The 22285-nt window shown below is 47.5% G+C and overlaps 8 protein-coding genes across 8 annotated transcripts; 3 read left to right on the top strand and 5 right to left on the bottom strand.

Annotated features, from left to right (window-relative positions):
• Positions 1-1102: 1102 nt before the first annotated feature.
• LACBIDRAFT_307151 (uncharacterized protein) lies at positions 1103-1933 on the bottom strand (the record flags this gene model as incomplete). Its single annotated transcript, XM_001885795.1, has 1 exon — positions 1103-1933. One exon carries the CDS (start codon positions 1931-1933, stop codon positions 1103-1105), a length of 831 nt encoding a protein of 276 aa, XP_001885830.1.
• A 2627-nt stretch (positions 1934-4560) lies between these two features.
• LACBIDRAFT_331439 (uncharacterized protein) lies at positions 4561-5937 on the bottom strand (the record flags this gene model as incomplete). The annotated part of the gene is made up of 1 exon (XM_001885794.1): positions 4561-5937. The coding sequence occupies one exon, from the start codon at positions 5935-5937 to the stop codon at positions 4561-4563; it is 1377 nt and encodes a 458-aa protein (XP_001885829.1).
• Positions 5938-6271: 334 nt separating this feature from the next.
• On the top strand, positions 6272-9047 carry LACBIDRAFT_295214 (uncharacterized protein; the record flags this gene model as incomplete). The annotated part of the gene is made up of 8 exons (XM_001885873.1): positions 6272-6793; positions 6845-7113; positions 7167-7437; positions 7505-8034; positions 8083-8269; positions 8320-8411; positions 8465-8572; positions 8635-9047. The coding sequence occupies 8 exons, from the start codon at positions 6272-6274 to the stop codon at positions 8744-8746; spliced, it is 2091 nt and encodes a 696-aa protein (XP_001885908.1). The 3' UTR covers positions 8747-9047.
• Positions 9048-9223: 176 nt separating this feature from the next.
• LACBIDRAFT_307149 (uncharacterized protein) lies at positions 9224-11569 on the bottom strand (the record flags this gene model as incomplete). The annotated part of the gene is made up of 12 exons (XM_001885793.1): positions 9224-9423; positions 9477-9531; positions 9630-9760; positions 9815-9940; positions 9988-10064; positions 10231-10280; positions 10330-10564; positions 10615-10778; positions 10824-10845; positions 10895-11009; positions 11056-11218; positions 11267-11569. The coding sequence occupies 12 exons, from the start codon at positions 11567-11569 to the stop codon at positions 9224-9226; spliced, it is 1641 nt and encodes a 546-aa protein (XP_001885828.1).
• A 1423-nt stretch (positions 11570-12992) lies between these two features.
• LACBIDRAFT_307148 (uncharacterized protein) lies at positions 12993-14281 on the top strand (the record flags this gene model as incomplete). The annotated part of the gene is made up of 6 exons (XM_001885872.1): positions 12993-13137; positions 13192-13333; positions 13385-13482; positions 13535-13938; positions 13987-14119; positions 14169-14281. 6 exons carry the CDS (start codon positions 12993-12995, stop codon positions 14279-14281), a joined length of 1035 nt encoding a protein of 344 aa, XP_001885907.1.
• A 741-nt stretch (positions 14282-15022) lies between these two features.
• On the top strand, positions 15023-16667 carry LACBIDRAFT_331435 (uncharacterized protein; the record flags this gene model as incomplete). The annotated part of the gene is made up of 5 exons (XM_001885871.1): positions 15023-15041; positions 15390-15588; positions 15651-15717; positions 15763-15847; positions 16111-16667. 5 exons carry the CDS (start codon positions 15023-15025, stop codon positions 16665-16667), a joined length of 927 nt encoding a protein of 308 aa, XP_001885906.1.
• A 1377-nt stretch (positions 16668-18044) lies between these two features.
• LACBIDRAFT_307147 (uncharacterized protein) lies at positions 18045-19656 on the bottom strand (the record flags this gene model as incomplete). The annotated part of the gene is made up of 13 exons (XM_001885792.1): positions 18045-18086; positions 18137-18229; positions 18285-18390; positions 18440-18464; positions 18514-18549; positions 18606-18627; positions 18686-18713; positions 18767-18785; positions 18834-18874; positions 18927-19192; positions 19246-19381; positions 19431-19444; positions 19516-19656. 13 exons carry the CDS (start codon positions 19654-19656, stop codon positions 18045-18047), a joined length of 969 nt encoding a protein of 322 aa, XP_001885827.1.
• A 797-nt stretch (positions 19657-20453) lies between these two features.
• On the bottom strand, positions 20454-22268 carry LACBIDRAFT_331433 (uncharacterized protein; the record flags this gene model as incomplete). The annotated part of the gene is made up of 8 exons (XM_001885791.1): positions 20454-20763; positions 20927-20939; positions 21055-21176; positions 21209-21346; positions 21394-21405; positions 21588-21654; positions 21973-22057; positions 22185-22268. The coding sequence occupies 8 exons, from the start codon at positions 22266-22268 to the stop codon at positions 20454-20456; spliced, it is 831 nt and encodes a 276-aa protein (XP_001885826.1).
• Positions 22269-22285: the final 17 nt, after the last annotated feature.

Here is a 22285-nt window from a genome sequence, read left to right as displayed (position 1 = left end):
GACTAGTGCTGCGCCGCACAAGCCTGATGAATAACATGGATGATCGACGATCGTGCCAAAAGAACTTCCCGCGACACTTTACATGGTTCGCTCAACCGCAAAGTGTGGGATCACCTGTAAAGGGTTGTCATTTCCATACCTGGATAAAAAACCTGAAATTGATGAGGTCAAGTATACGGCACCATCATGTTAGTGGGAAAATTAAGAAATTAGTCTGTGTTGGAGGTCAATCTCCATTTGTTACAACGGGCTGTGACACCGATGAAACGGCGCCAGACCAAAATAACTCAGGATCCCGTGGTCGTTTAGGTTCTGCTAAAATTCCAAGAGCCCGTATCAAACCACTCGCGGAGATGCTGTCCCAAAGGCATCTTTGCCTGAGAGGTCTGAGGAACTTGTAAACAATGAAACGGCAACAATCGATGACGCTGGTTCATTTCCTGAGTTTTGACTCCAAGGCACTGTACCTGATCATGTGTGATTGACTGAACCCACAACGGGCCGAGTTTGGAGTGCGGAAGAGATCTGGTATCGAGCCTCTAGATTTTGAATGTCCAAATGGAAATATACTGCGTCTGTAGTTGGGCCTAGTTGGGCAGAGTTGGGCTGAGATTCCGCTTCCTTGAAGGGCAAGTTAAGATCAAGCTCCATTTGTATAAATTTCCATCCTTACTTACTTCTGGACGCCCAGCGCAAGTCCGCCGATACGCTGACAATGTCTGAGTGGAGCGCTAATTTCATTGGGACCCAGGCTTCAGGCGAGTCACAGCCCATTACTAGAAATCGCCCGTATACCGAAAAGCAGAATAAGAAGTGCTTCTGCCTTGAAGTGCCCGGAAAAACCAAACCAGGAATGTTTTCTCAGTGTTGGTTATGTAGAAGGGCGTGGGTACAACGGAGTTGGTGCAAAAACCACCATAGATCTAGAGGAGAATCGGAACAAAATACTCGCCCTGGCGAGGTGATGGAGGACCCCGGGCAATAGCAGAAAAGGCCTGATCCCGAAAATTGGGTTTTTGTCCGGACGCCTCTGCACCAAATTTGTCCGGACTGGACCTGGCCTACCACACCCCAATCTCAAAAATTTGTCCGGACGGCCAGATCAGGGTAAATTTTTCTCTACAAATGTCCCACAATTATGCCCAAATACCGGCTGGGAGGCTTTTTTTTTGACATCTCGTCGATTTTGTCCGGACTCTGGCTCTGGGCAGTTTCGAATTTTGTCACTTTTTGTCCGGATTGGCCCCCAGCTGTAGGGCCTAAAATCCACATTTTTTGTCCGGATCGGGACCAGGGCTTTCCTGCTATTGCCCGGGGTCCTGGTGATGGAAGCGATGATATGTAACCCTGCACCAATATTACAGTAGAAGTTCTCATAATGCATAACGCCGGGAAGGGCCAATTTCCGATGCATTATTAGATTTATGCCAGTGTAGATAGGTGTAACAAAACGTGAGAGTGACATTAACAGTGACATATCGTGTGACTCTCTGCTGCTGAACCACTCGTTCAGCGACGTCTGCCTCGCCTTCGCTGTCTCCACCCTCCTCAACTGGATTCGAAACTGCCTCAGACTTCGAGAGAGGTCTAGGCAGGTCTCGGAGTCTCCATATTTAAGGGAGAGGCGTTCCACTTTCTCACATAAACTCCTTAACTCGCCTATTCCAATATCCTCCTCCTGTTCATCCTCCTCCTCGTCATCAGACTCGATCTCCTCAATCTCACCCCTCTTAAGTGCCATCTCGTGGTTAACCTGGTCAACAATTTCGTCCTCGCCACCTGTCAACAACGACTTCGGGCTGACGTGGTTTGTATGGCGCGTGCTCAGTGCGGGGCTTCCGTTTCCGCTCGGATGTGTTGCGATCAACAGGCATGTGAAGAAGTCTATGGCTGGGGAAATGAAGCGGCGCGTTTGAGAACAATAACCTCCCATTCCTCCTTACTCGACACGTAATGACAGCGAAATTTCTAGCAAAATATTGATTAGATAGCACTCCAGTGTGGTCTCCCTGAGATAGAGGACTTGTCTCGAATTTTCTAGAAAGTGATCACTTAGATTATTGTCAATGTTGCCTAGATACCACCAAAATATTCTATCCCATAGTGCATATTTGCTCTCAAAATGTTATGCATTATGTGATATGCGAAACCCAAGACTAACCAACGCGGGAAGAGCACAAATGTGATGCTTAATGAGAATTATGCATGCGTAGATCATGCACTATGAGAACTTCTACTGTAGCACTCTTCACACCCGTCATGGGAAAAAACGTCACATGGGCTGCTGAGGGCGATGCAGTATGAATGTAGTCCTGTGTTTACCGCGCCCCCAAAACCGCGCTAGAAAATGTTTATGTAATCTTCGGACTTTGAAACCGCGTCGCGTCAACATCGCCTCGTTGCCCTTTGGTTGCCCTGGACTCTCGACGCGTTTTTTGGCGCATGACTTGTCCTATCTCCTCAAATTCAACTGTAGTTTCTTCCAACTAATACTTACTATGGATAACAACGCTCGAATTGTCCGGTCGTGCAGGAAAACTCTGCAATTCAAGTACCAGCAACACCCAATTGCATTTCGCCAACATATCACAATCTACACCAATTTCCACAAGTCCTGCAGTAAAATCACTCCTCACATTGTTTCCTGATTGTCTTTCGGCCTCGTTATCCGCTAATTCCTTGGCTGCCCCCGGTTCTCCGTTCAACGCGCTTGGCCCATCGAGTCAACCAAGGTTAATTCAGCCTCGACGAAATGAAAAGGCGAAGCTAGAGGGAAGGTTTAAACGAATGTAAGGGTTTCTAGGCAACTCGGGGATTGACTCTATCCGAGGTTTTCTGGAGATCCTGTTCTGGCCGTCGCTCAATATTCAATTCCTTCAAGGAAAAACAATGACGAAAATGTTCGAAATTATCAGCCTCAAATATTCTCACAAGCGGTGCGCTTGTGTTCTTTCTCGCTAATCAAGCTTCAAGGCCATGGTCAAAAGCAGCTAAACAACTTGAATCGGCTAGTCGCATTTGACCTGTGTGGCCGACGCCCAGAGGATAGCGTTAGACTGGTTACTTGGAAGACTTGGGGAAATTTAGCATTGCTTAACTTTGTGAGAAGTACAAGATGCGCGCGCCTGTTTCTTGCTATCTCACCGAGTCTATGGCTGCCTCACGCAAAAATGGTGCTTGATTACAAAGAAGCGGCGCCTCCAACAGGGCTTCTTTGCAGTAAGAGAATCCGGAGATGATGAGAAGTTTTGTGAAAGCTCGTGAACCTAGCCCGAAATTTGTGAGTGTAACAACAAAAGATGGAAAATAAGCGTACTATGTTATCTGTCAGTCCCTTGGTTGGTGTGACTACCACTCCGATTGGTCTCTTCCGAGTTTGAAGGCCAGGTACATGCGCGTTCAGGTGTTTGTTGTAGCACAAGAGTTGGTATTGAGAGGCCGCCGACTCTCCATCTCCAGCTGCGGTACAGCAAAGCAAACCTTTTCCATCCAGAATAGCGGAAACGAGCTCAAGTTGGATCGCATCCAGTCCGTTCGTCCAATTCGGTATGGGTTTCTTCACAATGGTATTGATCGTATCACGTTCTTCTGGCGGGGTTGTCGAGCTGTCATTGAGTCGTCATAATAGATTGGAGATCATACAAGATGTAGAATATCAAGTTTGATGTGAATTGGAACAGAAATGCATGGGTTATCGCGTCGAGAGCAAAAGGCAAGGACGCAATATTGACGCGACGCGGTTTTAAAGTCCGAAGATTACATAAACATTTTCTAGCGCGGTTTTGGGGGCGTGGTAACAAACAGACTTCATATATCGTGAACCAAGGTACGACTTCACATATATCGAAGTCTGTCTACGAGAGACTAGTATGAATGGTTAGGTTGTAATCGTAGTCTCGTTCCCATCCGTTGTGGTGGTCGGCCCGACGGACCGTCGGAGATTCAAAATACACTGCAGAACGACCACCAGAACGTTCTTCGTCGTGTGTTTGAGACTAGTAAATCGACCTTTTGAGGTCGCTTTCCACCGCAGATTATCTGTATGAAGGATAGAGTCGTTGTTGTAGGTTGTTGTCCGGCCCGGCTTGGGCGGCAACGCCGCGCGCAAGAGAAGAGACTGCAAAAACGGTCTCACGATTGGTTGGCTTGCGACACGATCATGCGAAGATGAAAGTCCTCGCGTTTGTCAAAGTTCTGAATGCGCTGTGATTAAGGAACGATAATCTCATGCAAGTCCCAGGTATTCGTTGCCTTAATCCCATTCCCAGAAAGAGCCGATTTCTGGTGAAGCGTTCGAGCTTTAGGCTGTGCAGCGTGATGACATTGACAATTGTCCTTTAATTGTCCTTGTTTACAACACTTGCAGAAGCCCAAACACAAGTAAATTACATTGCACAGCTTTTTATGTCAGTTGGAGAAGGTGATTCAAGGAGTTTAATCATAAAGAAAGAATGGTTACGAGTAAGATGTTTAGCATATCTAGATATGTAAAACTTAAATCATCTGAAACCGAACGTAAATTAGACTGCCCAACGGCTGCACCAGCACCGAAGGCTGAAGTCAATCAAAAAACGCCCGAGCAAGGAGGCCATCTGAACGTAGTTGTTTCAACCCACTAATGTCAAGCTCATGTGTTTGTCCCTGAGATCCAAATTCCACCTGAACTTCCTTTAAACACGCAACTCCATTGACCACCGCCGTTTCTTTCCATCTCTGCCTAATCATGTTCACAAATTCTCCATCCGTCGACTGAACGCGCCCCGTCAATTTGAGAATCTTGAGTTCGGGACAGAGCATGGTGTCATCATCATATTCCTTTCGCACTGCGAGTGCACGAATCACTTTGTCGGTAAGATTCGGCCTTCTCGTCGACTCATCGCACACTACGAGGGCCTCTAATTTGGGAGAGAGGATGAGGCATTCAATGAGCTCTTTCTCTTCGACGCCAAAGTTCTCTAGCACAAATGTTTGGAGCGGCGGTGAGTTGGAGCGGTGGAGAAGGTTGGGGATCTCAGATGTTATGTGGGCGGCAGCGCGGGAATGCAGTCCCGTCGATTCGATCACAAGGGATGACAGTACTGGGAAGGTCAGGGTGCGGAGGAGAGGGAGGATGTTGACGCTTGCTTCAATGCGGAATGAGTGAAGGAAGGCGAGGATAATGGGGGAAGTTGACAATTGACGTAAATCTGGCGTGTTTACTGACACGCTTTCAAAGTAACAGGATTGAAGATTAGGAGAACGGCTGAGGATATCGTAACAATTGGCGATAGAGAGAAGGCACTCGAAATGGATAAAGGAGAGCTTGAACCAAGGAAGTATTGGGAAGAGTTGAAAAGCTGAGTATGGTCCAAGCTGCCACGTCAGAGAGTGAAGGAGTGGCGAGTTTTGGAAGAGGAGTGCGAGATCCTGAGGAGCGCCCGAATAACCCGAATGAATCTGAACAATGGCCTCCCGAAGTAAAGGAGCGCCCGTGCTGGGCAGATCCATCAATAGATTGGATGGAACTCTTATAAGACGCAGGAATTTCCAACGGTGCATCTGCGCGACAATGGCCCGCATGATCTCGGATAGATGTGGAAGGTTCTCATGTACAAATTCCCCAATTTTGACCTCAACTGAGATGTCCAGTGGCACTTCCGCAGATCTTTTCAACCACACGTGTAACAGCTCCGCTTTCATACGACAGCGACCCCAGCCAAAGCACTCGATAGCAACAGTCGACCAGAGTGAGGGTAGCGAAACGGCGACCTGCCTCCAGTGGCGAGAGACCTGACAGAGCAGAAGAGGTGCGGTCGTTCTTCGAGGACGACTAGTGATGGGTGGAAGACATTGTAGGAAAATGTCGCCCAAAATCTCAACGGGGATTTGATCCAGCAGGTTCTCGTAGGCTTGGTCAGGGAGATCGGGACGCTGTATAGCCCTTTCCTGTATATTCATCGGTAAGAAACCAGGTCATCAATCGCAATCCGTAAATATTACTTTGTACATCGGAAAAGGGACTGTTGATGACGAAGTCTGTGCATGAGCTTTGGCGCCAAATCTGAAGAACGATATGCCACGATGGACGTTCAGGGAGGTGCCGGTGATGATCGATGATCGATGACTCACAAAGAAAAAAGATTCCTCAGCAACGCAAGCACCGTTTGAAATCTCATAGAAAGTGTCCTTCAGATGCGGGAATCGAGTTTGTGACGCGGACACGTTTCGTGGGAAGAATATTATAGAACGAAATAGTTAGCTCCGTCATCACTATGTATTCCGTCATCGCACGATGGCGGAACAACTCCCTGATGAGCTTCTAAAAGAGATATTGTCACCGCTGCTTGACGTATCTGAAGAAAAGTTTCTAGACTCTTCTGAGCTCGCAAAATCTCCTTTTTCCCTTTCTCCCCTATCGTCGTCGGTTGTCCTGGAAGTCTGCAAGAGCTGGCTGCGCGTCTCCACCCCCTTGCTCTATCGTGTCGTCGTCCTTCGGTCCAATGCTCAGGCCAAAGCCTTAGAGCGTGCACTGAAAAGTAACAAATCATTTGGTCTATTCATCAAGAAGCTGCGCGTGGAGGGAGGGTATGGGGGAGCAATGAAGACGATTATCCAGGCCTCGCCGAACATCGCGCACCTGTGGATTACATTGGCTTTGAGGTCCGAGGGGAACGTATCTGGCTTGTGCCTTTCGCTTTCGAGTATCAACCCGTCGCACGTTACGTTGCATGATTCTAGGTACGAGGCTCGGAATGCCCAGGTGTTCAAGCTCGCCGAGACGCTACGCAATTGTTTGGAGAAATGGACGAAACTGGTATGTGTATTCACTCTCTGAGCTCTCGTAGAACTTATGGTTTTGCACCAGACCACGGTTGATCTACCATATCTTTCAGATCACCGTGCCGCCCTTCGTGCGGACTCACTTGCACAATCCTTGGTTGTCTCGAAATCCCTCAAAACTGTCAATGCACTCACCAGGACTTACTATTCCGTCCCTTCATGGCTTCGGATCCTTGGCGACAGCACCACCCTCGAGTCTATCCACTTACTACCGACAACCTTCGCGTCCTTTCTATCTCAGCTCCAACAGCTTCCAAGGTTACAGAGTCTGGTGGTCTTCGAAGAGGTCTCACCGTCAGTGAATTTCTCTCCTCCGTTAGGATGCCTCCATTCTCACGGGTTTGCAGCAGAGGCTCACGTTCGTCTATGGAGTTTGAACCATCAAATGACTCAAGTCTGGGCCCCACCTTGATACCTAGCAACTTCACCTTTAGTCCCATGCGCGTAACGCCCCTTTTGCACGTATCGCAAGACTTGCGTGATCGCGTCTGGGATTTGGTCATTCAGTTCGCGATTGGAATCAATGCCCTCGAAGATGAGCGCCTACCGACATCAGGTGATTCCTTAACATGGAACAAAACACGTTTTGCGCTTTGTCGTGTCTCGAAATACTTCAAAGTAAGTCTCGAAACCGTCTAATACTTCTCTCCATAACCTCTATCGAACACTCCTGATAATTGTGCAGACGCTGGTCGAGCCATATCTATACGCGTATCCCATCTTTAGAGGCATGGACTCAATACGTGGCTTTGCTGCCCGCCTCAAGGAGGACCCGTCTCTGCGAACGCGCCTCCGAGCTCTGTACATGTCGGGTTATACCTTCTATCCTCAAGATGATATACAAGATACTCTTCAGCAAACTTTCGAAGATGGCGCAGTCGCCCACCAGAACAAGATGGCAGTTGTTCGCGTGATTGGTTTAGGCGGTGCCAGATACTGTACGCGCATTCGTTGGGATGTATTCGAATCTATGGCGTCAGCCAGTGGTCCAACCATCGTTTCCCTTCGTAACCTTCATATCGAGAGTCCGACAAAGAAACGGCAGAACCCGTCCGTCTTCTCCAAGTTTTCTGCGCTTCGCATCCTTGCAGGCGCGGTTCTGGTTGAATTCTCGGAGAGTCCGAAGAACATTAACCGAGATAATCTTCCGAATCTGGAGCACCTTGAGCTGATGGCGGCCTCTCCTTCGTGCTTAAAGGTGCTCTCAGTGATGAAGTACGTCTTACGAGCGGTTGTGAACTGGGTGTGGCTGACTGTTTTTAGATTACCGATGTTGCATACCATGTCCCTTCCGTCGTCGAAGGGTAAAGCATTGCTCTTTCTGGAATCGCATGGTTCCAAACTACGTGTCCTGGACATTGAACTAGAGCATGAAGTGAAAGCAGAGAACCTCTCCGTCTTCGATCTTTGTCCAAACTTGGTCTCTTTGACTATGAGGGTGTTCAAAAATGTGTGTATAGTTTCGCGCTTTCTTTTGATGTTCAAATAACAATTTTACAGACTCAGGGTCTCCTCAATCCTGCCAGCCAATTCAAACAGTTGAAGCTCACAAAGATCGTCTTGCTGAAGAATCCAGCTATCAATTACAAGAGGTTTGATACTTTCGAATACCCATTATCCTGAGAACTAACTCCGAGTATTGCAGATTCGACCATAAAATTCACGCCAGTTTCTTTGAAGCCATCGACGCCAAGAAGAATTTTCCTGTTCTCCAAGAAATACAGGTAGACTTTTGCGAGTGGCCGACCCTCGAGTACGTGGCGATTCCTTCGTTCGCCCAAATCAATGTCTGATTAACTCACGCTCAACTCATAGGCATGAGATAAAGAAGAGTGTCTGGCCTAGGTGGGCCGAACATCTGGCAACACATAATATTAGGTTGACAGACAAGGATGGACGGCATTGGAGGCCTCGGTTGCAGTCGTAGAGACGCCGATGATGCCAGTGCGCGCACCACCAGTCGACGGAAAGCTTGCACGTGGTATTTCGAAGCACGTCCTGAATCAATTTGACCGCCCCCTAATGACCTCCTCATTCTGACCTTTTCCCCCTCAAAGGTTGATGGATGGGGAACAACAAGCACAATGTCTATCCACTAAGTAATCATTCTATCACGTTGACCTATTTAGGTACTAAAAACCCTTTCTGGTGTTCTTGATATCGAGTATATGTGTCGTATGATTGAGCACCTGTACTCATTATCCAGCTGACGAAAATATTGTTCAGATAATCCCGAGTGTTACGGTTAAGTCATGCTGCAATGGTCTTCTGAATTACAATCTTCTCAAATACTTATCAAGCCGCCAGTACCCTGTAAATTCAACACCTAAACTGTGCTTTTTAGGTACCGAGTAGATTTGGTCTGCAGTTATCAACGCGCTAAATCTCAGACCTTCCAACAGTACTACGACTGATTGGTGGACGACATGTAGAGGGAACCGCACTGTATTTGGTTGTACCGATCCCCTCTGGATTGCGTACTACCCGCTTGCAAGCATCGGAACCTTGCCTGCGGGATGGTAGTGTGTTTCTTTCCATGTTGTTCCCGAGTTGACTCACTCGCGACCCGGCAAGCTTCACGACGTTCTGGGAAGTACGCAGACTCTGGCCCGAATCCTTATAATGGTGATGCGACGGAATTCAAACGGCAAGCTTACCTTCGTTCCCACTCAGATTGATGACCATTTCTTTTCTAAGTTGGCCAGTTGTGTCCTGGATTTTCGTTGTCTGTGTGGCACATAGGAACATATGTAATATGTACTACGTACAAGTTGCGAACATCGTCGACAAAAAAAAAACAGCCATCAAGCCTGAACCTCACGGGGCTTAGAAGCCTCCTCTACCTCCGCCATCTGCTTCCGTCGGGCATACCACTGGAAGACAGGGAGCGTCACACACGAAATTGCCACCCAAACAATCAAAACACCAAAATTAAGCGCCACTGGTCCACATGATGTTAAATTTGCCCTTCATTGGGGAGAATATGGTAACGCACGATTATTTTTGGTGCCAAAGGCGATAGTTCTTATTGATCGTGAAATGTTATAGAATGGTGCCGCGTATCCATATCGATATAATCTTGGAAGAGTGTCGATTGGGTAGACGCACACAGACACATTGGCTGGGGAGAAGAAGTTAGAAGGCGTCAACGAGTTTAACGGGCCGTACCGATGACCCATAAGATCATGAAGAACGGGATGAAACGAGGCTTCAGAATAGTTATGACAGATTCCAGGGCTAGACCGCTGCGAGAGGTAAGCCTTTTAGATTACATATACCACTGAGAAGCCACGAGCGCACACTGCGAGCATCCCCACCCACCCTAACATCCAAAATATCACGAATCCGGCACGATGGAACCTGAGGTGTAACATTAGATTCCGTAGAGTTTGCGTAACTCAGGGTGCTTGCTTTCGGAAGACGTCAAGTTTGAATGCGAGATTTAAAAGAGAATAGAAGAGCTGGATTGTGGAGTTAGTACGTTTTGGGTAAATTAGAGATTGTACTTACGGCGACGAAAAAGTAATCTATGAAGCAGGAGATCAAACGCAAGGTGACAAGGGAGCGGTATGTCAAGGTCCTTTCTAAGCCGGATACTTCACGAGCACCCCAACCAATCATCTTTTGTATAAGAGTCAGGATCAATACGTCGAAGTCTTTGCCAGGAGACAGCTGATCGCTCACAACTATGAAGAAAGATAGAATTAGAACATAGATGAGACCAACGAACGTCGCGGCAGTCGCACTGAAATGAGTTAGCTGTGTCAACGACGGAAAACGAACGGTCTTCCGTACACAGGCTGGGCAAATGGGACTAGGTTGTTAATCGTATAGGATATAGGTTTGACGACTGTTTGAGGAGACGTTGCCATCAGTTGTGGTAAAGTTGATAAATTCGCTATTTGTCTGGCGAACTGGGCGGCGAAGATAGTTGAGGTGGCATCTAATTGGTTTTGAGCCTAGAAAACATCAGGAGATGTAAAAGAGGAAAGGAGACGACGTACGGTCGGTCGGATCAAATTTCGACTACCACACTTGGTAAGAAATGTAAGAGAAATGAGAAGGGTCAGCGTACTAGGCATTTTCATTTCGTCCCTCATCCGCTAAGAGTGTCATGACGCTTGATGAGTCGTAGGAAGCATTTGGGTTTAACAAAGAAGCCTCCAGAGCCCGCGAAGACCCACTGTTGACTTGAAAGAGATTAGACGATGTGAAAATGGGTAAATTGCGACATACTCGCAACGGCGGCCCATGCTGCTTCGTCAACGATTTCATGGGCAAGTTGATCGATTCCCTCAGGGAATTGACTTGCAGGAATGGTAGCCCACTGAATGTCGTTACTAGACATTGCAGATAAAGTTTGAACAACTGAGAGGCCGACGATGCCACCATCGAAATCCTGATATGAACGTTAGTGACATCAGATTGGAGGGCAAACTATGCTCACCACAACCCAAGTCTCCAGCGGCCGGCAAGGGACCCTCCACAAGGCGCCCCAATATATGGAGAAAACGGCAAATATCGTCACGATAACCAAAACCGTGCCACCAATATAACCCTTTATATAGATGACGCGCGCTCGAGCCATCTGGGGATCGTTGCGTTGGAAGAAGGTTCTGGTGAACGGCTTTTCGGGGGAAGAACGAGGTTGGCCCGAGGACGACGCCGACGACGTGCCCTCGGACTCATTTTTCTTCGCACTGGGACGGAAGTCGCTGACTGGAAGTGTTTCGTTGGTGGACACCGACATCGTGGTTCGCTAGAGCTAAAGTGCTGGCGCTCACAGCATGGCTTTTCCCTAAAAAATAGTAGAAGACTAAGCAGTTCGGGCGACTGACAAAAGGTCTCACCTCCACGTGCAGATCTGAATGTCTCTAATTAAAATACACTCGGCGTTGCTTACATAAAAGGAGGGAGTTTGAAGTTTTGAAGCCATGCTTGCTGTAGTTCTGGCGTTTCGCTTTGAATATTGAGGAGCGACTTCGAAGTTCGAGTTGCCTGATGCGAGTTTGTGTGACAAATCCACGTCATCTAATACGTCATGTGACGGCCCACACGCGAGCCTGAGCTAAATATAAATTCATCATCCGTGCCCATTTCACAACCATTTCAAGCCAATTTACTGTAACTGCCTTCCCCATTGCTCTCCTCTTGTGTATGTTGTCCTAATCTGAAATCGACGTTCATTAAATCGCTGGCTATTACATAGATTTGATTATCTTATCTTTCCCGACGCGCCGCAGCTCTCAAACTCTGTGTCGCTTCTTCCACTTGAATATCCGATCCCCTTGGGTTCGCAGTTTACGGTTTCCAAACTTTTGGACAATCATCTCTGAATTATCTCGCGTTCACGGAATTTGGTTAGTATCCTGACTCATCTCTGCCATGAATTTTGGCGATTGCGCCAAAGTTCACAAGACTCCTGATACGATAATTGTACGATAATGGGGAGGAGGTGCCGCCCGGAGATCATGGAGCTCTCGGGGTTACTTTGAAAATGTAAGGTCGATTTTCTCATCAAGCACTGCGAAGTAGCTAGAGAGCGTTTGGCAGAGCGAGTAATGAGTCAATCAAACGCAAACCGCTTCGAAGCGCCGCACTTGAGGTTGCTTGAGGTTTGACATTGTTCACTTGCGTGAATGTATAATCACTCATTGAGTCTTCCCAAGCTCTTGCTTGCCCCCTACCTCACCGCGCATTATCCACACACTTTGAGAAACTCAATACAAAATGACCAAAAAATGACGCAAAGACGCGGAAGAAAGCGGCTATATATATATCATCTTTCGGCCCATACGTTGTTCGGAATGGGTTAAGGACGTATCTCGGAAATTGACACTGAGGTGGATCATCGTGCAGAAACTATTTGTCAGGTTTCGCACGGTTGCAAAAAAGGTTCTCCTGAACACGGCAGTTCCAACTGCTTGTACCAGGCTAGTACCATCATCCCTCGCACCTCTTCTTCCACCCACCAAGGCGGAAATGAGGAATTTTTGGCGTTTGGAACGTTAACGTTACATATCGTTGCCCTGGACGACACCGGCAGTGGGGCAAGTGCTTCGGAGGGAGAAGGATAGCCCGTGGATGTTTTCTAGATGAGTATTGCTGGTATGTACGATGGAGCTGGGACTCGATCGCTTTTCGTACGTTCCATTGCCACCAATCATACACAAATGCTCGAGCTCACTTCAGAGCCCCCGATTTTAAATTCCGGCGTCGCATTTGCTCTCAGCATCACTGTGCGCGTCGTCGGTGCTCCACCCTCAGTGGGGAGGAGTGTGGGCGACATGGAGCTTGTGAGTGACGTTCAGGTTCCGGGTAAGTGTTCTCCTCCGTTCAAGTTTTGGGTTCTGATTCCCGGTTATTGTCCAGGACGATGGAGTGTACTTATCTTAAAGGGTTACAAGGTTTACCGAGGAGCCATCAGCAATGTTGACACAATAAATGCGGGCGAACCTTCTTGGTTTCGATACCGTCGTTCCATACAGGTGGTGCGTTGTTTGTCCGTTCGAACGTAAGGCTGGTTCTTCCTTGTCATTCGTTCTTTGAGTCTAACATCAGTTAGCTTGGCCCAATTGCCAATAATCCCCCGCTCCAAGCCTGAGATACAACTGAGATCGCAGGGGTTGGGCTGGGCAACAGGAATGAGTCTGGGAGGTAGAGGTATGCGTTTTGAGGGTTTTCGCCTTGTTCGAGCCTTCTAACTGGGTCATAGGGAACTTTGATACCGTGGGTGCGTATGCACTTTTCTGGGTGGCACCAAAGACGGAATTGAGCGCAATTGGAAAATCGGTTCTGGGAGTTCGATTCTCGCGGTGGGCCTACAAGGGTTCTCCTCAAAACTTTCACGCCTCAATCGACAAATGGATATGTACTTCGGTGCTTTACCTCAATAGGAAGAGCACCTCCAAGTCCATCAATTTCCTCCTTATTGTCATTGACGTGGATTGGCGGGAGCCCCGGCAGGTTCTTGATTTTGAATTCGGATTCCGGATTCGGGAACTAATCCTCAAGCCGCCTCGTGGGTCCCCCGATCGTTTTTATCTAAAGTCGCGTTCGACTTGGAGACGCGGGAGCCTACACAAGGGGGGCATTTCTTTGCATGATTGTATTGCGTCGGTACGTAACACGCAAAAATGGAGATATATTTGACCTTCAAATAGACAGCCGCAAATGCATGCGGTGTCCCGAGCTAGTGTTAACACGGACTTTCTCTCTGGCGGAGGAAAGGAAGGAAGGCGCCTATATGTGGCAGGCGGAAAAGCGTTGCGGAAAGATCGGATTGGTATCCAAAAGAAATGTTCGTCTCTTTTACTACTTAATCTTACCAAGCAACTTTGCGTGATTAGTGTACTCTAGGTTCGTCCGCCTTTCTATCACCTCGTCGACCGACGTCAACAAGTCTCACAATCGGACAAACCCTTCAGCTCTCCTAGCCTCCAACATTCTAAACCTCCGCTGAAAACATATTTCGCCCCTCTCCCCTCTCCCCCCATCAATGTGAGAAAAATATCAGAGCCGAATCAGTCGTCACTCTGAACTCAGGGGCTGCACTCAGCCATCCCCACAGTCTAAAGAGCTCGACCATCGCATGAGGAACAAGAAATCATCATCATGATTGACGTATGTCTTTTAGACCTTACATTAAACGGGAAGTAATTCAGGGATCACACTACTTCTTTCCTATATGAAGAACACATGACATGATGGATGGCTGGCTCGAAGACGATCCGTCCGTCATTAACGGGGTGCGGGATCGTTGACAACCACTGCGGTCCAGGCCTCATGGCCTCAAGCTTGAGGTCAATTTCATATATGTTCCCAACATAATGTCACGAGTCAACCCTCCCTGTCATATGAAACCTGCCGACTGGATTAAACCTCTTCAAGATGCAAACAAGCACCCAGACTTGGAGTCAAAGTATAACAATGGTCGACCTTGGACGCCTTTGCCAACGATTACTTATCAGCGGTATACATAGACGCAGATGTGATGTCATCAACTTTTGTAATGAGATAGGTGAAGACCGGTGACTCTCCCGCCTTGTTCCGGTGGAGGGTTCCATCCCTACGCGTTCCGACAATGATCAAGACGTCCACTGGCAGTGTCTATTCTATGAATGGGCTAGCACAACCGTGAGGCGCTTGAGCCAGCAAACGCCCATGTTACACGTAGCCATGCCTACGGGATAATTATCACGAGATGTACCATTTATGTCTAGGTATGTCAGCTAAGCTTTCATGCAGGTCAAGGCGCTACATCCAATGACAAGTGAACTTCTGGGATACCTTAGCTCAGTGAATGACTGGCGGCCAGTGCCCTCGATATTTTCGCCGGCTTTGAATAACTCCCCACATACTCTCTCAATTTTTGATTGCATCACATGCGGGGTTGGTCAATTTCTGTCGTTGATATGTTCTCTCTTCGAGTTCTTGGCGTCAATCCTGTGTTCTGTGTTTTGATGGTTCTCCCGTATTCAACACGTACACGGTACAACAACTGTCATTTCTCGGGAACGTGTTTGTCGCGTTTCTTTATCATAAGTATCAATTGGCTTTATCTCTCAAAGCCAACTCCGGCCGCACGGCGAACCCTTTCCTATCTATACATCTTTCGGAACTTACTTCCACCACAATTAGCGCCGATCCATATAAGCCCGCAGTCAAGCTCGACTGGGTGGCGCTGGCCTCTTGCCCTTCCTACCTTCCATCCATCCAAACGACGTATCCATCGCACCGCCCATGCAACTGCAACGTGACCATGAAAGGGTGAGTCGGTTTGCCTGTGACCATTGAGTTTGAGTTGATTCTTGGTTAAGGTAGTTAATCAGTCTCCTTCCTATGTCCTATGGGATTTCGCCCAATGGACGCAGGTCGCTTGTCAACTTTGTCGAAGTAGTAAATCGTTTTGTCCCCTCTTCTTTGTTAATCATATTTTCTTAGGGTATCGGATCCAATGTGATGGGTGGCTTGCGGGATGTGGAAATTGTCAGCGATATGGGCTCAGTTGCGTGTATTCTCACACCATGTAAGCTAGGTCCCCTCATTAGGATCCGCAATCTGTCGGATAACCAGCTGTCCTTGGGAGAGGCGTTGCAAGCTCAACCCAGGGCGCGGAACGCTTCAAACAGTTTTCTACTATGTCGCGAGTTACTCTGGCCTCAATTTCTTGAAGGAGTCCCAATGCTAACTATGTCATAGCGACGATGTAATCCAGGCTACACCAGCTGGCGTGACTGGTGAGCCACAGCTGACCTCGACTGCTGATCGGTCTAACCGAAAATGAACAAGATCCATTCGAGCCAAGCGACGGAAATGCCCCAAACTCCACTCCGGGCTGGGCTCAATATTCCTCCCCTCTTTTCCTGAATCTTAACACAGATATCGATGAAATGAATACTGACGTGCCGGTATTGCAGACTGGAAATCCTATGCCTTGTTTTAATAATTATCTTATTATTCCCGAGCCCACGGTTGATGTGTATGTGCCATTCGACTCGTATTCCTCCGCCGCACACGTAACTTCGACTCAGGAGAGGACCACTGCCCATCATGACGTCCTTGAATCACCTCCCTGGCAGGACCTTTCTGCTCGAGCTCCCAATGTACCATACCTCCTCTTGCCAGATGATCTCCCTTCCCCTCACAGAATCCAAAGACCCTCAGAAATGATGCCTCCCCTCCGCCTTCACGTTGGTTCTCCGGCCCTCGCATCCGCAAAGCGGAAGATTCGAAGGCACGAAGCCAAGTTCTTCTGCGTCATCGCTGGGTGCGGTCACGATTTCACCACTAAACAGAATCTCAAGAGTATGTTCAACGTCATTACCGTATTCTCCCTATTTGTTTGATTTTCTAACGAGCGAGATGCACCACTAGACCATTACGCGTCACACTACGGCGTTAAACAACATGTGTGCTCAGCGTGCACCCGTCCGTTTGGCCTGCTACATGGTCTGACGCGTCATCGTAAAACGTGTAAGGTCTTAGCTGCGCGCGCTCACAACGCGCTCAGTGATTTTGGGTTGGTATCTTAATCATAGATGACGAGCCAGTCTCGACACGTTTGATTTGATTGATTATGTTGACCCGTTTCCACCTGCCCCTTACTCCCTCACCTTCCCTTCCCACCTCCGTGCTGACGGCTATTTATTTGGCCATCTACCCGCTCTTGAAGAGTATGCCTCTGATACGGAGAATTATGCCTTTCGCCAATCCGTAATGGTGTTGTCATTGACTTGCATCTGTTCGGATCCATTTGTACGAGCACTTGAAATGATATACATCTTGTGTTAAGATGCACGCATTCGCTTCCAGAAACTTGAAAGTTTAAATTTATAGAGTGGCGTGGCCCTAACGAATCGACGAAGCTCATTTCGCCGAACGAACACCACTGGCAAATGATTCCGTTGAACGAAACTATGATGTCCACATAAATAACAGTTTGTCAATAAAGAAAGATAGCTTCGGAAATCTGAAAGATCCGTAGTTATGTAGATGATTTAGAACACATTTACCATAAATGCCAAGAGGTGTTAGAAAAAAACAAGAGTTTGAAAAGTTCGCAGATTGTCAAAATAAGTATTGAACTTCGACAAAAATCAGAAGTAGCCAGTAACAACGCAAGCCACGGCTTTGGAATCAAATCAATTAGAAAGAATTAGTCATGACTGCAAAGTAGCATCTACCGAGTAAGAAAAAAAAAAAAAGTTTGGATCCCCAGATCATCAAGACCGAAATAATGAGTCATGAGTAGGCCGAGTCACGATGAGTGGATAAACGATGTTTGTCACCCGGTTGAACCAATTGCCAAGGCCGGATACATAAAGCTATAGCTAGAAGGGTCGTAGCAAGCAAGGGTGAGTCAAGGAATTTATTGTGGCATAACATGTTGCCATAACGTGTCGACCTTGACAATCGCGATGGCGATCAGTAGTCACCTTCTCAATAATTAAGTTACATCTCTACACGCTAAATACGCTAACGAACAACTCCAAAAGAAATCCCAGCTTCTTTGAAACCGAAAAGTAGGCCAGCCATGACTCATGCTCGTGTTCAAAGAGATAGGTATATGGGGGACGAAGTACAAAATCAAAGTCCGAAACTCATGCCGCAAAACAAAAGGAATGTCCGCGGGGTCTACAATATTACAGATAGCTTCTAGATGACAATGTTTCACTCAAGGGCGAAGGGGAAGGGGTGAAAATTTGACGCACAATAAAAATAAATTATACCATCTTCTCCGGTAAAACATACTCCTCGGCTTGTGCCTACAACCGATTGTGGTGGGAAAGATTTGGAGTTGGAATGAAGGACTCACGGTGTCCCAAGTCTCTTTCCGTTCGGAGTCGCTATTGTTGGTAATGTCCAGCTCAGTCCTGACTCCACTCCTACTGGTTTGTTCAACATTTCTCTGTGGGGGGAACGTATGTTTAGTCAGCCTGGCGCAAGGAAGATTGAAGGCGAACCTTGGCCGACCGTAATTCTATCCCTCGTTTCCAAGACGATTGCGAGGACGACTCAGCAAGAGGGGAGGCATGCAAGGCTCCTCTGAGACCTTCACGCGAATTCAACCTAGATGGTGGTCAATGGAAGGTATTGTATTGAGCGAAAATTGACTTGCGATGCCATGAGCGAATTTGAGTATACTGAGAAACAATGGGTGAGCGAAATTGGAAAAAGGGGGTGGCCACAAACGCTTAGCGAGAATGGTATATGCGGCCATCCAAATAACTGTGAAAATAAGTCATCAAATGGGGTCAGGGGTACTTCGGATCTACGGGGCTTACAATTTTCTGGCATTGTAAGGTACTGGGCCACTTTTGATTAAGCCAATCGCTAATCAAAATGGATGAAGTGGTGGACTTACGCAAATTAACACGGTAACAGCGGCCATGCTGGAGGAAGATTAGCTTTCGGATTTTCTGACGCGAATTGACGGCAATGGCACCTAGTGAGTAGCCCAGTCCCTGTAGTCTTTGTGAGGATAAGTAGTCGAACGAGTGATTGTCACTCACGAACTGTAAATGCCGTAAGCTTGTCGAGTACTCGAGCAGCACTAAGGTTAAACTGTTATTGACCAAATTCTCAGCAGAAAATTTGTCCCGTACCCTGAAAGCACAGCTTGCCGTTTGTCTGCCAAGAACAGGACCATGGAAATCGCGATGACGACATCAAGAGTAGCGCCAGAAACGAAGAGGGTAGTGATGAGCCAAAACCAACCTTCCCGCCAACCGACCACATCGCTCGTCAAGATGGCCGAGCGACCGAGTACAATGCTGCCTACGCATCGCCAAAAAGCGAGAAACATTCCTAAGAGGCCGACGTAATTGAAGGGTCGAGGAAGGAGCTTGAAGACACGAAACGAAAAGAATGTCTGACAGGATATAGTGTGCTTTTACGTTGCACGTAGAATCAATTCGGACGCACCTGAACCGCTGTGGTGATTGCAGCACTGAGAATAAGGGCCGTCCCAAGCCCGATGAATCGCGTAATAATAACCTCACTTGTTGTCGCCGTATAGACTTCGTATGAGACTGATATTGAATGTCCCAGCTCAAAAAGCCTGAGTATCGTTAGGGTTAAGCCACGGACGCAATGAAATATTGCCTCACCACACTATGGCGACCTTGCATTCAGAAGGAAGAAAGAGTATCGCTTAGCAACTCCATGTGTCACAAGATTCGAATGAACACATACAAAATACTTGTAAAATCGATTATCGTCGGGAAACAGCTGGTAATATCGATACACCTGCATCGTAACGAGGCCAAATAGGAACAAGGATATCGATATGGCTATCTCCAGGGCCCCAGTTGTGTTCGCAAGAGTGACCTTCATCCTGGTGAAGAGAAAGGCGAGACAGTGTCGGACCGCCTTGTTGGCTATTGAGGACGACGAAGTCGACAAGGGTGATGGGATATGATTCCGAGGGCATGCAAGAAGTGTTAAGAGGACGACTATCACTTGCAATTTCATCACCGATCCATGTTGAAACGTTTGATGATGGATTACCAGCTCACGAGACCAGAGATCGATCCATTTTTGGAAAAGGAGTCTGTTGCGGATACATGAGTTAGGGTTAGGGCCAGGGACTTGGGACACGCATTTTTTTATTTCCAACTTTAATCTCAGACGGCCCGCCGCAACCGGTGCCTCAGCGTCTTCCTAACGATTAGGGGGTTATTAATGTAACCATTTCACCCACATGGTTGCGTCTTGGCTAAAAGTGTGTTGAACAAATTGATTTGAATTTTTGTTCACATCAAAAGATTCAAAGGATCCGGAGTAGTTATTCAACACAAAAGGGGTCCACCTGAGCGGTGAACAACTTCATAGGGGCGGCTTCTGAGCAACCCGTTCTCTAATTCCTGATTCAATCAATTACCATGAGTAGTATTCCCTGCCATCAACATGTATATGTAGACCTTGATTTTTTAATTCATTCAGATACGCCCTTCCCGAAACATGGTGGAGAGAATTGCTTCCCCCGCCTTTCACGAGAGATGTTCAAGTAGTATTGAAACTGCAAATTGTAAAATGTTAACAAAGTGTGCGTACTATACTTTATTAGTACGACATGCTCCTTGAACCATTGAATGAGAAGATTGTGGAGTAGAGTCGTCTAATTGTAGAACTTAATTTATAGCTGTGATAACCCCTGAATGGCACTGATGCGCCGCGGAGTCTAAGCAGAACTCCATCATCAGCAAAAGTTCGGGTTCCACGTAAGGCCATAAATGGCCATGAGAGGCGCCAATAGGCCATGAAAGGTTAGCCACCCTTCCATGGCCAAGGTTGGAACCTCGGCTTACATCCCAGGTGATAGGCCTTGCATGGTACGGGTTTCTTGCATGGCTGTCCAAGATCCTGACGCCATACAAGGCCATACTAGACCATACTTGCCAGCCCTTTCCATACAATCTTAGCCAGATTTCTGTTCTTATCCTAGAATTCCGATCACTTCATATGAATACAGGCAAATAAATCATGTATTTCTTGTAATATCTGATACAAAGTCCGGAAAAGACAAAAGAATGGCAGGCAGCAAGGAAAAGCACGGGGAAGTCGAGACAAGACTTGAACGATGGAGAGCAAGAAAAATGCGTACCTGTATGGAGACGCTGAGATAATGTGAGTAGGTGAGCGGCGTGCACAAAAAAAAAGCGGCACGCTAAAAGATCAATGAATAAAGTCAGCGTTGAATGGAAGAGAAGAGAGGGGCAGACCTTTAGTCACTGTTAACGACGGTTCTGGCCTTTTCCCATCTCATTGCACTCATAGGGGATGTTGACGGTGTCGTCCGCTTCGATGGCAGACGCATGCGTAGTAAACGATCATCATCACGGTTTGTACTCGACCTGCGATGATGAATTCGCCTCCGTTGGCGCACACTGGTATGTGTTTCTTGAGGAGCCGAAGTGGGAGGATCACGAGAATGACGGCCGACATCCCTGTTAGGTGGGCCTTGGCGAGGAGAGAGGTCAAGTCGTCGTTGTTGATGGTGGTGTGTGAGGAGTTACACCCATGGCTGCGGCCGCGCGTGTAGACAGGGCGACTTCGACTGCGATGACCAACCGACCAAAAAAACTGCAAACAGAAATATTAGACATACGCAGTAAGCAGCATTGAAAGGAAAGGAAAATGGCTTACCAGCATGCCTTTCTTAACGTGCGTTAAACGAAACACAGAGATTGACTAACATTCCATGTTTGGGGAAATACTGATATGGGGCCTTGTTAGAAAATGATGGGCTAGAAGTTGAGACTCACATTTTCTGGGCAAGATCAGGGTAATTTGAGCGATCCGTGGCGCGCGCGTCAGAAGAGGCGCTAAGAACTGAACCACTCAGTGTCGGAACCCCAAATGGGTGCGTATATGCGTGTCCAGGGGGTCAAACGACACCGAAATGACTCGCGCAGTCTGAATGCATGGCGGTCAGAAGGGGTGATAAAAGGACAGGTGTGCGGACGAGGTTTCGTATTATCGCTGAGCGTGTTAGGCGAGAGCGCAGAACCAATCGCACCCCACCTGGCTAATATTCCATATATAAAAAAGGATTGCTGTCAGGGTAGAATGGAGGCTAGCGGGACAGTGAAGATCAGAACTGTGTAACACTCCGCATATATGCGCGTCCAGGTGATAGGATTTACTTACTGGTGAACAATCGAGTTTCCCATCCAAGGGGGGAGCAGGATTTGAATCTGCCATATGGGGTCGGTTGGTTAGTCTGGCCGGCAGGCTGTTAAATTTTTTTATTTTAAGTACCAATTTCAGGTAATTTATGGGTCGGATGAGCTCAGTGTGCTGTCTGAGGCATTTTGCAAGCTGTCCTCACTTACCAAGTGCAGTACTTATGCTATTCTCACTCGTGAATTGTGATCCAAGAAGCCTGGTATATGATATAGATTGAGGATAATATTTGAGATGATAAAACTGTTATCTGTCCACATTGTGATTGTGGTGAGAG

The sequence above is a fragment of the Laccaria bicolor genome, genomic scaffold (assembly GCF_000143565.1).
Source record: "Laccaria bicolor S238N-H82 LACBIscaffold_34 genomic scaffold, whole genome shotgun sequence".
NCBI classification, from domain to species: Eukaryota; Fungi; Basidiomycota; class Agaricomycetes; order Agaricales; family Hydnangiaceae; genus Laccaria; species Laccaria bicolor.
Note: the sequence above shows the minus strand (reverse complement) of the source record. Positions and strands in the feature narration are given on the sequence as shown.